General features: G+C 41.5%; 1 protein-coding gene across 11 annotated transcripts in view; it reads right to left on the bottom strand.

Moving 5' to 3' along the window:
* Dlgap1 (DLG associated protein 1) overlaps positions 1 to 15,453 on the bottom strand; it is an 838,155-nt gene that overhangs the window by 221,621 nt on the left and 601,081 nt on the right. For all 11 annotated transcript variants that reach the window (XM_042259990.2, XM_042259994.2, XM_042259993.2 and 8 more), the window contains one exon: positions 13,764 to 13,978. In XM_042259990.2, the coding sequence (XP_042115924.1) occupies positions 13,764 to 13,978 (215 nt within the window). The remainder of the gene's footprint in view (positions 1 to 13,763; positions 13,979 to 15,453) is intronic.

Genomic DNA, 15,453 nt, shown 5'->3' with positions numbered 1-15,453 from the left:
GGATCTTTCTGTATTTGGCCCCTCTCTCTGATTTCTGCCCACCATGAGCCCAACCAAAGTCTTCCTCCTTTTGCTTATGCGAGACATTCAGTTCCAGTATCAAGTACAACAGGAATACACTGACTAATAGCCAGCTATGTGCATCTCTAGCTTTTCTCCATCTAAAACTCTGACATACCGGGGCTGGAGAGATGGCTCAGAGGTTAAGAGCACTGACTGCTCTTCCAGAGGTCCTGAGTTCAATTCCCAGCAACCACATGGTGGCTCACAACCATCCGTAATGAGATCTGGTGCCCTCTTCTGGCCTGCAGTCATATATGCTGTATACAAAATAAATAAATAAATCTTTAAAAAACAAAACAAAGCAAAACAAACTCTGACATACCTCCCTATTAAAAATGCTCTTATTGTATTTATTTATTTACTGTGTATGTGCCACAACATATACGTGGAGGTCAGAGAACAGTTTGGGAGAGTAGGTTCTTGCCTTCCATTATGTAGGTCTTGGGGACTGAACCCAGGTTCCCAGGCTTCTCAGCAAATATCATTGAGCCATGACCTTGAGAATAACCTTTCTTCACCGAGTAAGGAAAGTCAATCAGTGGTTCTCAACTAGCTCTTTAATCTAAGGCTCTGAAGAGACAGGCTTAGGATAAGCCAAACCTTAAATATCTGTACCATGAACAGAGTAAGAACTTCTTCCCAAGTCTGGTCCAGGGATGACTCAGGTATGGGCAATGTCACATGCAATTGGTAACCTAGATCTATGCCAAGAGCTCTCAGCTCTGCCTTTTCTGGGAAAGAGAAGTGATCCAAAAAACTGGAAGAAGGTTCTAGGATGAAAGGCAAGAACAATGTCCAGATGGTGCAGGCAGTCCCCAGACTGCTTGGGGGTAAATGTCCCCCCCCCCCCCCGTTCCATGAATCATAGAGAGGAAGCAAGTTGGCACAGAAAACAGAGGGCTAGAGCTTAAGACCCTGAACAGAGCTGGGCATTGGCTGATAAGAAGAAAGCCCGAGAATCTTTTTGTTAAAGTCAACTCAATTCCTTTTGAGAACATTGGGATCAAACAAGATGTACTGAGAATTCTGAATAGACAGTTATTTGCAACTATTAATCTTGAAAAGAGAGCCATAGAGAAGGAAAATAGTGCTATTTATCAGCATAGATGATCAAGCACCTCTCCTGCTCTTTGGCTTATGTGAATTCCCAAACAAGTTTTTCAAAGTACTGAGCAGTTAGTGTGGACATGGAAGGAGACCTCTCTCCAATTCTAAAAGGACTCATTAATCAGATAGACTCTTAGGGAATCCCCAGATAAACTAAAGGAAATATTCCAATGTTCAAAGTGGATGACAATACTAGGGATGGCTGTGTAGATATTTTTAACATGATAATGCATACCTGACAGACTGAGTTTCCAGCCTCCAGGTGGGCTGGCAGTGCTAAGCAGGGTTAAGAGGAAACAGCTTTTTAGAGAACTACAGATTCTGAAGCATGGGGAGGCTGAAGAATCTGAGAGAATACAACAAAAAGACTTCTGGCAGAAGCTGGATGGCCACTCACCTCAAGGATTGCAGGTGGATGCTACTGTGTGAAACCCTTATTCAACCTACCTTAGGCACGCAGGAATGGTGGTGGCATGGGGACCACATATTCAGCATCTGCTTGGGGCTAATCCTGTGCCAAAAGATGCACAAACATTACTTATCTTCTACACTAGGGAGAAAGAAATTATAATAGAAAAGGGCACGAGAAGGCTAATTACCTTCACAAATATCTGCCCTGGGAGTTCTTAGGAAGAAGAAATATTGGCCGTGGGAAAATGGTTAAGTTTGAGAGGAAGGTTTAGAAGAATGGAAATATTCATCTACTCTATTCTTTGTTATTTTAAGAATTGGAAATTCATTTACTGGGATAGTAGCACATAACAATGGGGACAATGATGGCAGCTAAGCTGTAAGAGCGCATCTTCCATGTTCTCAGGGCTTCACATACATCATCTTGAATCTCCATAATTACTACTCTTATCCCTGAATCATTGATGAGGAAGCCAAGGCATAAAATGGTCAAATAATTCTCCATAGTATGTGCCTTGAAGTGACAGAGAAGTGTTTGAACTGAGGTATCTAGCATCAGAGTCTGGGCTGTGTGCTTGGGTATTTTGTGGAAGGGCAAGGGACAGCAATGGCAGTGCATAGGAGGGAAGAGCATGAAGGAAGACCTTGAGGTGTGGTGACTGCTGCTCACTGAACAGACCCAGTTCTCAATTTCCCAGGCTTATGGTAGTACAGCTCTTCCCCGCCTCTTTGAAATGAGGTGTGGTTGTGTAGCTTGCTCTAGCAGTGAAATGTAAGTCCAAGCTGCGTCCCACTTCTAGGAAATGGTGCTCAGTTTACCACATCCCCTTTGTTACTTGGCAACCGTGGAAGCAGGTACTAAGGTGGAGCTGCTGCCGTTCGGAGTATGAGAGTGACTACGATAAGTGGAGCAGGAATTAAATTGTGAGCATCTGGGAATTGCTTATCAGCAGAGCCCAGCTTAACCCATTCTTGCTGGGGCATAAGCTGGTATCAGAAATAAGATGTTCCTGTAACAACAAGAATGACAAAAATCTCAAAGTGTGTGCCTTGTGGTTTCAGGACTTGGTAGTCATCAGCAAACAATTGTCATTAGAAAGTGTTGATTGATGCTTCCCAGGGAGTGATTTTGTAAGCTGTTTTCTACAACCTGGAAGAGAGATGATGTAACAAGTGAACTCATAACACAGTGTTAATAACATATGTTGGTTGCCGTTGGCAACATCTGACAAGCTATTTAATGCTAGGAAAGAAACAAATTCAGAGAAAAAGGAGCTCCTTTTCCAAGTAGCAGTGAAAGAGTAAATCATTCAGACATTTGAGAACTGGAAGAAGGAACTGGTTTGAAACTCACTTACAGAAGGTAAAACAAAACCAGAGGAGCTTTGAATGACCAGGGAATGTGAGACTCACCTCTTGTGGCCAAGTTCCATTCAAGGACATGCCCACCTTTCTCCATTGTTTAACCCTCTGAACAATTCAGAGAAATTAGAAGAAGATACAATTAAGAAGATCCTTCTGATTAGAGAAAATCATTAGGAAGAAAAAAGTTAATAAGTCTGGTTCTCTAACTCTCAGTGAGCTGAGAGTCTCTAAGATGGAGGCATGTGGATAAGAAGGCAAACAATCCAAGCCCCGATAGGATGCATCTATGTGGATCCTGTGAGTATGGTAATCAGGTCGAGGAGCTCACTGGAGACAAGTGATAAAAGGGTGTCTGCAGTATTATGGAGCTGTACTAGTCAAGCCACCATGAGATTAGATCAAAAGACGTGTCTCTGGAGGAGTTATGAAATACCACTTGGGCTCCTAGGAAACAAATGTTCCTTGGACTATGGATATAGTCAAGGAAGATAACAGAAATGTCCTTCCAGAGAGGAGGCTCAGAGACATGGAGAACAATAGACAAGAAGTTGCTCCCAGGGAACAGAATTGCAGCTTCATCAAGAAATACTGCTTTTTCCAAAGCAGAGACCCTGCAACATTCTACCCAGCAGGAACGCTGTGGGTCCATGCCCTCTGTGACCCTGTCTCCTCTCCTAGTCAGAGTGTTGATTAGGGATCTTTCTTTTGCTCTTATTTTGCAATTATATTAGATATGTAGGAGGCAGGTCATTTGTCCTTTTGAGACTCTATGTCACACAGATACATCTGGACCATGTCTCCTTCTCTGTGGCACACACTATCACACATCTGCCACAGGATATAAAATTTAATGCAGATATTTTCCCAGAAAAGGATGAGGCTTCAAGATTTCTTCCCATTTGATGGTGAGCATGAATCTATTTTTCTTACAGGACAGAGACCAAGTTAAATGTTTAGAGTTCAGAAGGATGAGCTTTGGTTGTCTTTAGAGCTGGTTGACAGAGAGTGTTTTGTGTTTATGTCCTAGCTTGGGGTCAGGTTGCCAAGCTCTTTGAAATCAGGCATGGTTGTGTCATTATTAGCTTTTGCCAATGGAACTGGAAGGGAGGTGGCTTGTTCCACTTCCAGCTGCAAGTTTTAAAGCCTTCTGATCTGGCTCTGCTTTGGTGAGCTTAAGCTTTTTGCTGCGGAGTATCCACACTTGGTTCAGGGGTAACCATGGTGAGCAGAGTTCTCTATTGACCCCAGGTGAACATATAGTGTGTACAAGAAATCACGCGTAGTTGCTGGAAGTCTGGCTTATCTTCTCTAGCTCAGGTCTAAGGCCTAAAATATAGACTCCAGAATAATCAAGACCTCCCTATGATTGAAACCTAGGGAATGTGTAGAGGGATGGAAGGAAAGAGCTCAAAAGAGAGTGGCCATTGATGCTTCAGAACATTCTATTGTGCACAGGCAAAATAAGATTCTGAGGTGAGTTTTTCAGTAGCCTCGTAGAAAGTCTTTGGAAAGAGCTAGAACAGAAAGAGAACACATTGGTTCATCAGAATCATTCAAGTAAGAAATGGTAAAGCCATAAAGCTCAAAGACGTTTGAAGGGAACCCCACAATACTTTGTCACTGTATTTTGGACAGTGGCAATTCCACCAATAGAAAGAAAAGATCTAAGAGGAGATGGGTGTATTTAGAGAGCTGAAATGTCATCTCACAAGCTCAGCTTGAAAATGTAGGATTGGCACTCCTGTTAGGAGGACAGTGTAACCCTGTGCTGATGTCTTAGGTTTCTCAGGCTGGACAAATCTTGTGTAGATGTTTTGTTCATCACACTTAAGACTCCGAAGAGTATTGGCAAAAGCCCCCAGGGAAGCATAACACAGCATTTACAAGATTGCTCAGGAGGGCTTCTCTAAGTGTTGGCTTGATCTCTCTTCCTTGTAGGCAACCTGAACTCTGGGCTGTGGTGCTGATTTTCTCCTGTTTGCTACACGGGGGGTATAGATGGTCTTGCTCTTCCAAATGCATCATCTGTTAACACACATTTATATAGGCTTCTTCCAAACAGGGTTAGAGGCTGCGTTCTATACGGCTAGCTGGAATTCCTGTTGAAGAAGCTTTTCATCCTGTGTGATGTCCTACTGTCTAAGATGAGGAAAGAGGTTTCTCAAAGGACACAAGAAGAAAGCAAAACCAGTAAAACCTGAACTATTCTGATACAATAGCATCTCATAATAAAAAGTAAAAAAAAAAAAAAACCCCACATCAAAATTCTCTTCCCTACGCCAAGTAGACTGCTCTGACCAGAAAAAATTTCCAACAAAACCATTGTTATGAATTGATGTCTTCTTTCCCTGACAATGTATGCTCATGCATTGGCATCAGTTTCCAAGGGCCTGTGTTAATGGTATCTGGCATTGAGGATTAGATGAAGTCTTGAGGGTGGGGCCTCCATGGTGGTATTAGTGGCTTAATCAGAAGAGGAAGAAGACTGGAGATAGGATACCTCGTCTTTGCCCATGGTGCCCCCTGACATATCTATTCCTGCGATGTTCCCCACCACGTTATGACGAAATAAGAAACTAGATGCTGCACTGGGTGATTGAACTTCCCATCCTCCATAACAGTGAGCCAAATAACTTTTCATTTTATTTCTTAAAAACTTCCAGTTTTAATAATTACCCAGTCTGTTGTGCTCAGTTATACCAACAGAAAATGCACTAAGGCATACATCAACACTGATACCTCTAGCCTCTGAATTTTAAGCTTCTTACTCTCTGTTGTGCTAATCTTCTGAATCCTAGTGTGTGTGTGTGTGTGTGTGTGTGTGTGTGTGTGTGTGTGTGTGTGTGTGTGTTATCTGGAATATCAGATCTTAATAATGTATTTAGCGCAAGTATTGAAACAAAAGTACCAATGATTTAAACAGTACAGTTACTGGATAAAAGTTTACTGCACGGGTCAATGAGTAGATTACATGGACACTATCTAATTATAACTAGGGCGCTCTCTCTACCTGGCTACCAGTTACTTCAACAGGTGTATAGGTATAGCACTGAAGGAATGCCAGCCAGCGTACAGGCAAGACATAGAGACTTTAAGGCTCTTTGCAAACAGAGAGTCTTCCTCACTCACAGGGGGAGTGGGCAGCATCCTTGACCAGCTCTATCTGGGGGAACAGAGTTTTTGCTGCTAGAACCCTAATCTGAGTTCCTTCCCTGCCCATAGCTCTCTGCCACCCTGGTTTTGTTTACATAGCTCTGTGTAGTCTGTCAAGGATGCAACGCCAGTCTGCAGCTTTCTGAAGAAGGCTCAGTGAGTCTTCTGCCCCTGTCTTCTGTCAGTTAACACCTCCTGCACCTCTGATCCTTTGGCCATTTGGTTTTCCTTCCTTCATCTCAGGCCATGCCTGAGGAAGAACATTGTCAAATTCCTTCTAGTCATAAATACGTGTCTTCTGCTTATACTTCTGGATCAGAATTCACCTCACTGAGCCCCTGATACCACCTTGAACCCAGTCTTCATTTTTACTATCTAATTTCAGTTTCTCTTTTTCCTGGACTGTTTACACTCTTTTGACTTTATTTTTCCCTTCCTTAAAAATCCCTTTATAAACAGTTCACTGTGATTTTTAGTAAGCTGTCCATTCCACCCACCTTACTGTCTTTTCTTCATTAAGCACACAGGCTCAAATCTTAACTCCTACTGTATTTGAGAGTTCACCTTGGACAAATTATTTAGTCTCAGTGAGACTCAGAGGACTCCACTGTAAAAGTATCTAAATCACATGTAAAGAGTTGTGGTGACCGAAATGAAAGTATGTGTGTAAAACTCTTGTGCTCAGTCATGTACTGAGAACTTTGTGAAGATGTAAATATCTGGGCTGGGGAGGTGCTCAGCACTCAAGAGTTCTTGCTGTTCTTCCAGAGTACCTGGGTTCAGCTCCCAGAACCCACATCAGGTAGCTCACAACCATCCTTAACTCTGGGTCCAGGGGATCTGATGCCCTCTTCTGGTCTCTGCTGGCATTTACACTCATGTGCACATACCCACACAGACACACATGTATACATTTAATTAAAAATTATTGAAAAGAATCTCAAAGAGATGTAAACATCCTTTTTTGCTTTCTAATCTGTGTACTCAAGCTTCTTTTCACATCCATTTAACACACACACATGCCTCTCTTTTTACTGGGACCAAGGTCATTCCAAGACAGTTCAATCTGTGCAAATTTCCTTCTAATATAGACTTTTAAAAGAGTAACCATATAGTAAGGTATAGGATAGGGTATGAACCACAATATTCAACAGACTAATGGTATCTGAAAGTGGGCTTTCAAATCCTAGGGAAGGACCAGTTTTTTGAGGCTTTGCCTGGTGGCCAGGGATTGGAGCAGCAGGCTGTTCCTTGTACTGGCTGTTTCCTCTCTTTAGTCATGGCTCATTCCAGCAGGGGTTTACCAGATCTTTGCCTACAAGCAAGTGGTAATTTGTCTATGAGCAAGAATGATGCTCCTATTTTAACATTTCCCCACTGATTATTTTGGAAAGTGAGAAGGGAGTTGGAAAGCCTGGGGACAGTGAAAGCAAGTATTATTGTCACCAAGGATGTAAATTTACAAAGTGTAGTGTCTGGTTGTGTTCTTCTGTCCTCCTTACGATTGTATGGAGTGCGAGCTAGTTTATGTCACAGTTCTGCTCTGGGAAAGGTAGGAGAGGAATGGGAAAGAATTCGGGAATAGAATAGAAAGAATGGGAAAAGACAACAAAAGAGCAGAGATACTTTACATACTTAGGACCAAGATGGATGATGTATATTGCTATGTTCTTAAATATGGCTCATATCTTTGGTTAAAAAAAAAAAAACAGCAATGCTCCAGTCTCTTCCACCCTCTTCCTTTTCTGGGAAGAGAAACAACATGAAGAACAGTCGGTGGGTAGGAGGGGCATGTGGAGTGTGAGGAACAAGCAGGGACGCAGTGCGTCTAGAAAGAAAAAAGAGACTTAGATAAAGACAAACAAGTCTTTAAGCTCTTGAGATAGACCTTCATTTTAAGGTTGAAGCTGAATACTGGCATTTCTCAAGGCCAATTTACTTGCTAATACTGTTTTCCCTTGTCTTTAAATTGTGAGTAAACATTTTTTTCTTTCTATGCTTCATCCTTATATTTTCTTCATTAGTGCCACGAAGTTCCTCAGAGACCTTGCATGTAGAAGAGCAATGACATCTACAGACAACAGGGGTCATTGAGTCCAGGCTAAGGGAGTCTAATGTTCAACTATCAGTGCTGGGATCTACTAATGCTGGCTGCCACAGCCTAGGTGTGGAGGAGTCAGCTTAGAGCTTCCGTTCATGCTGAAAGCCTGAGATTTGCTCAGAGATGATGAGCCATTAGCCAAAGGGAAAGAGATACTCAACGTTTCACTAAGTACGATGGCTCATCTTCATTGTCATTGTCATCTCGACTGGATTTGGAATCACCTTGGAGGCACAGCTATGGGAATATCTATAAGGCTGTATGTAACATGAATATTAAATGGTCTTATTAATAATAATAAAAAACCCAGGGCCAAGATACTGGGGTGAAAGCTGAAACATCAAAGAAACAGAACAAGTCACAAGCAATCTCACCTTGCCAACTCCTGTTTCCATGAATTCTCAGACTGAAAGCCTCTGAGTCCTTACCCAGAAGGGATCTCAGCTGAACTGCCCAAAAGCCTCTAGTACCTGATCCTCACGCTTTATACACCTTTCTTCTTCCTGCCATCACTTCCTGGGATTAAAGGCGTGTGTCCTTCCCAAGCAAAGACATGAGATTTCAAGTTCTGGGATTAAAGGTGTGCGCCACCATGCCTGGCTCTGTTTCCAGTGTGGCCTTGAACTCACAGAGATCCAGATGGATCTCTGCCTCCCGAGTAATAGGATTAAAGGTGTGTGTGTGCCACCACTGTTTGGCCTCTACTTCTAATTTAGTGGCTGTTCTGTACTCTGATCCCCAGCTAGGTTTATTAGGGTATACAATATATCAACCACGGCTGTAGTCAGAGGGGTTTAAGGGGAGGAAAGAGCTACCCACACTGAGGTAATATAATACTACCTCATGGAATGGGCTCCCATTCTGAACAAAAGAGGAAAAAGGGGCCAACTATAGCCCTCTGCTTTATGGACTGTCCAGATGGAAGGAATTCCAGGTGCTGTGAGTGTGGCCATATCTCCTGACTAGGACAGACCGTGCCCTCTCAAACTGTGAGCTACAATGAACTATTCCTCCCACGAGTTGCTTCTTTGTTGTCTATTTGGTCACGACATGAGAATAGTAATTAATTTATCTATCAAAAAGTGAGGAGTTGGGAAATCAATAAAGATGAAGAGGATAAACCATCTGAAATACAGGACTGGACATAAACCCCTTTGAAGTCACGTGTTATCACTCTATGTAAATTGCTAAGAACCCAGACTGGTCCCACTATAAAGCCAGGGGTATTCCTCAGTGGTTTTAGAAGCTATTTTCTCCCCCTGGGGAATTTTTTTCACCTAATGCTGAGATGAAGGGATGAAAAAAATGAGGAAACTTTAAAGCATTATTTGCTTTGGATTACTGGGTATTTGAACTTAACTTTAGAGTATCTCATATTATTATTATTATTAATATTTGTTGTTGTTGTCATTTTCTTGAGATAGGATCTTATGATATAGCCTTGGTTGGCCTAAAACTCACTGCATAGATCACAGAGTTCTATCTGCCTCTGCCTTCTGACTGCTGGGATTAGTCACGTGTCAACAAACCCAACCCACTTTTAGAATATTTTAAAGGGTAGCTCACTTAGTATCATTTTAGAACATTTCTTCTATAGCATATTTGAGTGAAATAAAATTTAAGACTGGTTTGGGCATGATTTTAACCAACCATTATAGCATTCTGCATTATAGCTTGGATAACAAACAAAATTATAAAGAATCCAGATAAAAGACCTATGTTCTTTTTCAGAGCTGAACTGCGGGGATGTGTTTTGAAGAAAACTCTAACTCCCAAGCTTCTTCCTTACTTGCCTGAAAATTTATTATTGAATATTCAAGAAGCTTCTTGGGAAAACATAATAATAATTTTCTTGGGACAATGTCATTACAGGTGCACTGTCAGTTCATCACAGAAGGAGGAGAAGCTAGGGATGAAGTGAAGGGTCATTGGGGTGACGAGGAAGAGTAACGTGAGAGAGACAGGAGTTACTACGGAGCTTGGCAAGCCCGAAGATGGGCTCCACTGTCAAGTCTTCTCATGGTTTCAGAATGTTCACCTGCCTGTAGGGTTTGTGTGCTGAAGACCCAATCACTAACATTAAGGAGCTGACGCATAAACAAATTCTTGAGAGGCTTTTGGAAAACAAGAAGAAAAACAATGGAAGGAGGAGCAGGAGTGCTCTCTCCATCTCTGAGGGAAGAGGGGAGTAGAAAGCCTCAGACGAAATGTTGTCCCCGTCCCACTTGACTAATTTTAGTTATCTTGGTTCATGTCTATGATTCATCCCTAAAGCTGTGAATTGTTGAGGAGGAAGGAGGAAAAAAATGACTTAAATGTCAAAGAAGTAGGAACATAAATATAGTTTTCTTTTTTGGGGGAACTAGAATTCCAGGATCTGGGTATCATTTTTTTTTTTTTAATTTTTTTTTGCATGAGGGACTGAAAGCTTCAAACTTCTAGAAAAATAATGACTCCAGTCAAAACACCACCAAGAAATAAGACAGGATTGAGTCCAAATCATGACACTTTTGACTTTTTCTCCTTCAATATGGTTAAACTAGACATCAGTAAATGATCATATGTGACTAAGTATGATGGAAACGTAATATGTAGACTGTGGTAATGCATGGGACTCATGAAACAGGACAGGAAGAAATTAATGCTGATAAGTAGACAGGAATAATTGTGGGGAATGTTCACACAGAGAAGAAAGGCACGACTGTACAGTGCTCAGACATTCTCCGGCCCGCTGAGGAATAGGGTTCAACACAGAGAAGGCTTGATGAAACTCTATACTGAGTAATAAAAAACATTTTTTTTTTAAAATTTGTGAATAAACTGATTTCCATTTTGAGTTTCCATCAGTCTGGAGACTAGAAATAGCCCTCACTTACTCACACTCAATTTGAGCATTTCACTGACGTCAACATCCTCCTCCAGGAGTGTCTGACCTGTGGTCCATGACTACATGTGCCTCAGATGAGTGTGCCCCCACCCCCACAAAACCAACCATAAACTTACTTAAAACATTGACATTTTTTGGTGACTCAATTACACGGTTCTTGAGCATGAACTTTGTAGATGACAGCACATCACAATGTCACAAAGCTGGACACACCAGTGAGCAGTCACTATTTGCCTCTTTGAGAGTCTCTTTCTGCTCTTAAAATTTCTGGAGAATAAAAGAATATGGATGTCTAGATATGACCCAGGAAGGTAGTGAATGAGTATTATGTAGAAAGCAAAGGAGAATTAATTTCAGGGGATGTGTTTCTGGGAAGAGTTTTCGGTAGGATGTCCCTAGTGTAAGACAGGGAATGCTGAGTTCACAACCTGCCTGTCTCCTGCCTCCCCAAGGCTTAGTTCGTTATTCTCACAGCCCTTCTCCTGTCTGCTCATCTCATCTCTGTGCATCGTGGTGAGCAGTAGCAATCATTGTCTGCCATCACCTAAGGCCCAAGGTGTCACTTAGCTAATGTGTCCAGCATGTCCTGCAGATGACCTGACGGGATCGGGGAGGATGCTGGAGGCTGCCCATTATCACCTCTTCATTTCAGATAAGCTTGAAGGACTAATGTGACTTCTTGCCTTCTGCCTGCCTTCACTTGTCTTTTCACACCATGACTGTGACAATTACTATCTCTTGTAGAGAGACATTTTAAGGCCTACTCTATCTCTATCTATGTATCTATCTATGTATCTATGTATGTATGTATGTATGTATGTATGTATGTATGTATGTATCTATCTATCTATCTATCTATCTATCTATCTATCTATCTATCTATCTATCTATACCCACACATACACACACACACACTTGGCCAGGGTTTCTGGCTACCCTCACTTCACAACACTTTGGCTCACCATCTTTCTTTTTTTTTCCTCTCTCACAAAATCAGTTTACTATTTAATTTTTTTTGTGTGTCTCTTGCAGGTGCATTGAAATTCAACAGAGATTTGTTTCCCTTTTCAAATAAATGTCCACAACCAACTTCTATCCTGCAGTCACATTGTAGGCTGACTCACATCCCCCAGACAGATACACTGCCAGTATTTGTGAATACTCACAGCAAGAACAGGGTCTTGCAGATTTAATCAAGTTAACATGAGGCTGATTAGGGAGGCCCCTAATGCTATGGCTGGTGTCATGAGAGTGATGTTATGTCAGCCAAGGGATGCCAAGTGCTGCTGGCTTCAACCGGAATCCAGAAGAAACAAGGAAGGCTTGACCTCTGCAGGTTTTGGCGGGTGTACATCCCAATATGTCTAACTTCCTGTGCTAGGAAGCAGTAAATTGGTTGTTTGTGCTGAATTTGTGATGACAGCCCTGATTAGTAACACACAAAATCAAAGTGAAGGAACACAGGCATGGGAAGGGTAGAAAGAACAGCTTCTCTTTGTGGTTTAGCTAATTAATGTATCAGCACTAATCTTCAATTAAAAAGGCTTCAGAGCAATTCCATATGGTCCCTTGAAAAGGACCCAAGACTAGATTTTCCTGTCTAGTTCCTTATGCCCTTTGTTACTTAAATAATTCTTGTTATAGATTAGTCAGCTGTTTTTCAGTGTCCTTGATCAATAATCTGATTTGTATTTTTACATTTATATCTTAACCCAGCTGCTTTGTCCTTTTACGTTTTATCTGTCTCTTAATATTTCACTCTGTAACCTAAGGCAAGTGTATGAATAGTAATAGTCACATATATTTTACAAAGAGGGTACTTTAAAAGTACTAATTACCCACAATATATCTTTTAGGTCTAAATGGATCTATATTTTAAGGCTCTAATTTACTCTCTATAAACAATATAAAAAATTAGATCTGTTTGAAATAATCAGTGTCTGGGCTGAGTGTGGTGGCAAAGCCTTTAATCCTAGCATTCAGGAGGCAGAGGCAGGCAGATCTCTGTTGAGTTTAGGGTCAGCCTGGACTATACAGTGAGTACCAGGCCAGCCAGGGCAACACAGTGAGACATTGTCTCAAAAAAATAGTTTTAGTTGTTTCCTTTGCCAAGTTGTTTTTCTCCAAACAGCACACATATAAAGATTCATACCTACATTTTTCAAAATAAACAAAAACACTTTTAAGGTCTTGTAAACCATAATATGTGTGGAGTCAAAATTCAAACATGCTTATCAAGAACTATCATGCACTACCCAATTTCCCAGCATGATTACATTCTATACAGTTCTCTGACATAAACATCTCAATCACATTACATAATTTTCTGAAAATCCAAGTCTTCCGAGGAAGAGTTCCCTTGTATATTTAGTGGCTGAAAAAAAAGTTCCAAAATGGAGTACGTGGGTCTTTTCATTGACCAGATTTTTTTTTTTTTCCAGAAGCATTCTGATTGCCTTTGGGGGTTAAGAGTACACCTATATTTCCCTGTCTTTGATGACACTGGTATTTACAAGTCAAAGTCAATGTCAAAACCAATAGGCCAGTCATGATACCACTGTATCTGAAGGATGTTTCCTGCTCCACTTCATCTAGTCGTCGGTCAGATCCTAGGCACTAACAGTGGGGGAGGTTGGGGGGGGTGGCTAAGGGAAGCACAGAGGTAGAATTACTCACTTGAGTGTGGTGAGCTCTGTGAGGGAGGGTTGTGTAGCCTTGAGATAGCTTTCTCTTCTTGCAGCCACCTTGGGAGAAGGCTTGGGGCTGGTGTCTGAGTCCCCGCTGTCCTCATCACCCATGGCCTTGATGTAGCTGCCGCTGCGCATCCTTCGGCATGGAATCTCATCATCTTTCCCACGAGGTGTGTACCCTGTCCATTCATCTTGGGGGACCTAGTCAGATAGGAAAGAGAAGTTCAGTTTCAATAAAAGTGAGCTTTTTAACATTTTTTCTTGTCCTTGTCTTTTTTGTTTTTTTTTTTTATGACTCTGGAATAGAGATTAATTATCTAACTCTTAGACATTAGTTTTTTAATATTCAAGTTTTACTGTAACCATTTTGAAAATAATTTTAACACTTGCACACCCATGTTGCAATCTTAGTCAAGCACGGAGCATCTGGAAAGTGGGAACCCTCTGGCTCTGGTAACTTACACTTCTCAACTTTCTCGTACTTATAACAGCTGAGGTGGAAGAACGTGATGGAGAGGAAAGCCATTTGATCTGAACTTTTCATCGACCTGTCTTCATCAGCACTTGGGAGTCGGGGATGTTCTCTGCCTCATCCTGGTTTTTCTGACTTCACAGCTGTACTATCTCGTGTCTGCTCTTTTCTTTCTGACAACTTCTCTGTTCAGTTGTATTTACTTTGCACTCATCCACTCTTTCTGAGCTCTTATTAATTTTTATCTGGTCTCAGAGGATCTGATTAAAGCACCTTTTGGGAGGTTTTCCAGCAATGTTTTCATAATAGCCAATCGCCTTATTTCAGTATTTGTTCTTGCTGGCCTCTCCAGCATGCACACACAACACACGCTACGCTTACTGAAAGCATCTCCCTGTTTGCCATCTGGCTTGGTCTACGACTTGGGAGAGTTAGCAGTCAGTTTCTTTCCCCTCAAGTTTTGCTGGATCCTGTTCTGCATTCCTCACTATGGAGTCCACACAGAAGATGCTTCCTCATATTTTCTACAACCATTTGTTAAGCTGAGCAGGGCATTATATATTCTGTTTTACATTTATTGCATGATGACATTACTTCCAATTCCTTTTTTTTTTTTTTCTATTTCAGCAAGGACTCAACCTAGTTCCTGTTTAGCTTCATTCTTCATCCACTGGTGAAACAAACACATAAAACCCACTGGCTTTATCCTTCAAGAAGTAAAAAGAGCCCACAATGCACCGTACCCTGTATGGGGCTTAATCAAGAGACAAACCAGGGTGAGGCTGATTTTACCACTGACATGCTTACAATAGGGATGAGCAGACGACTACCTCTAAATCAACATGCTTACAAGTTGAAGATGCTGTGCCATAATGGGATATGCACTAAAGAGACACTAGAAGCATGGCCCTAGAAGCATTTCATTTAATGAAAATGGGGAAAAGAGACTTATAGGGCTCCATTGAACTGGTCAAGTTTGTAATGACAAGATCAAATGAATACATACACATTTATATACATATGCATACACACATATGTATGTATACATGCATGTATGTATATACGTATGTGTGTTAGGGTCTCATGGGCAGGCCAGTAACTTGCTGTGTAGCCCAAGCTGGCTTGGAACTCTCAGCCTACTTGTCTCAGCCTCCTGAATTCTGGGATTAAAGGTAGGTACCACCATATTCAGGGATAAAACATC

Source organism: Peromyscus maniculatus, chromosome 13 (genome assembly GCF_049852395.1).
Source record: "Peromyscus maniculatus bairdii isolate BWxNUB_F1_BW_parent chromosome 13, HU_Pman_BW_mat_3.1, whole genome shotgun sequence".
Classification (NCBI taxonomy): domain Eukaryota; kingdom Metazoa; phylum Chordata; class Mammalia; order Rodentia; family Cricetidae; genus Peromyscus; species Peromyscus maniculatus.
This window is presented reverse-complemented; position numbering and strand designations above follow the sequence as displayed.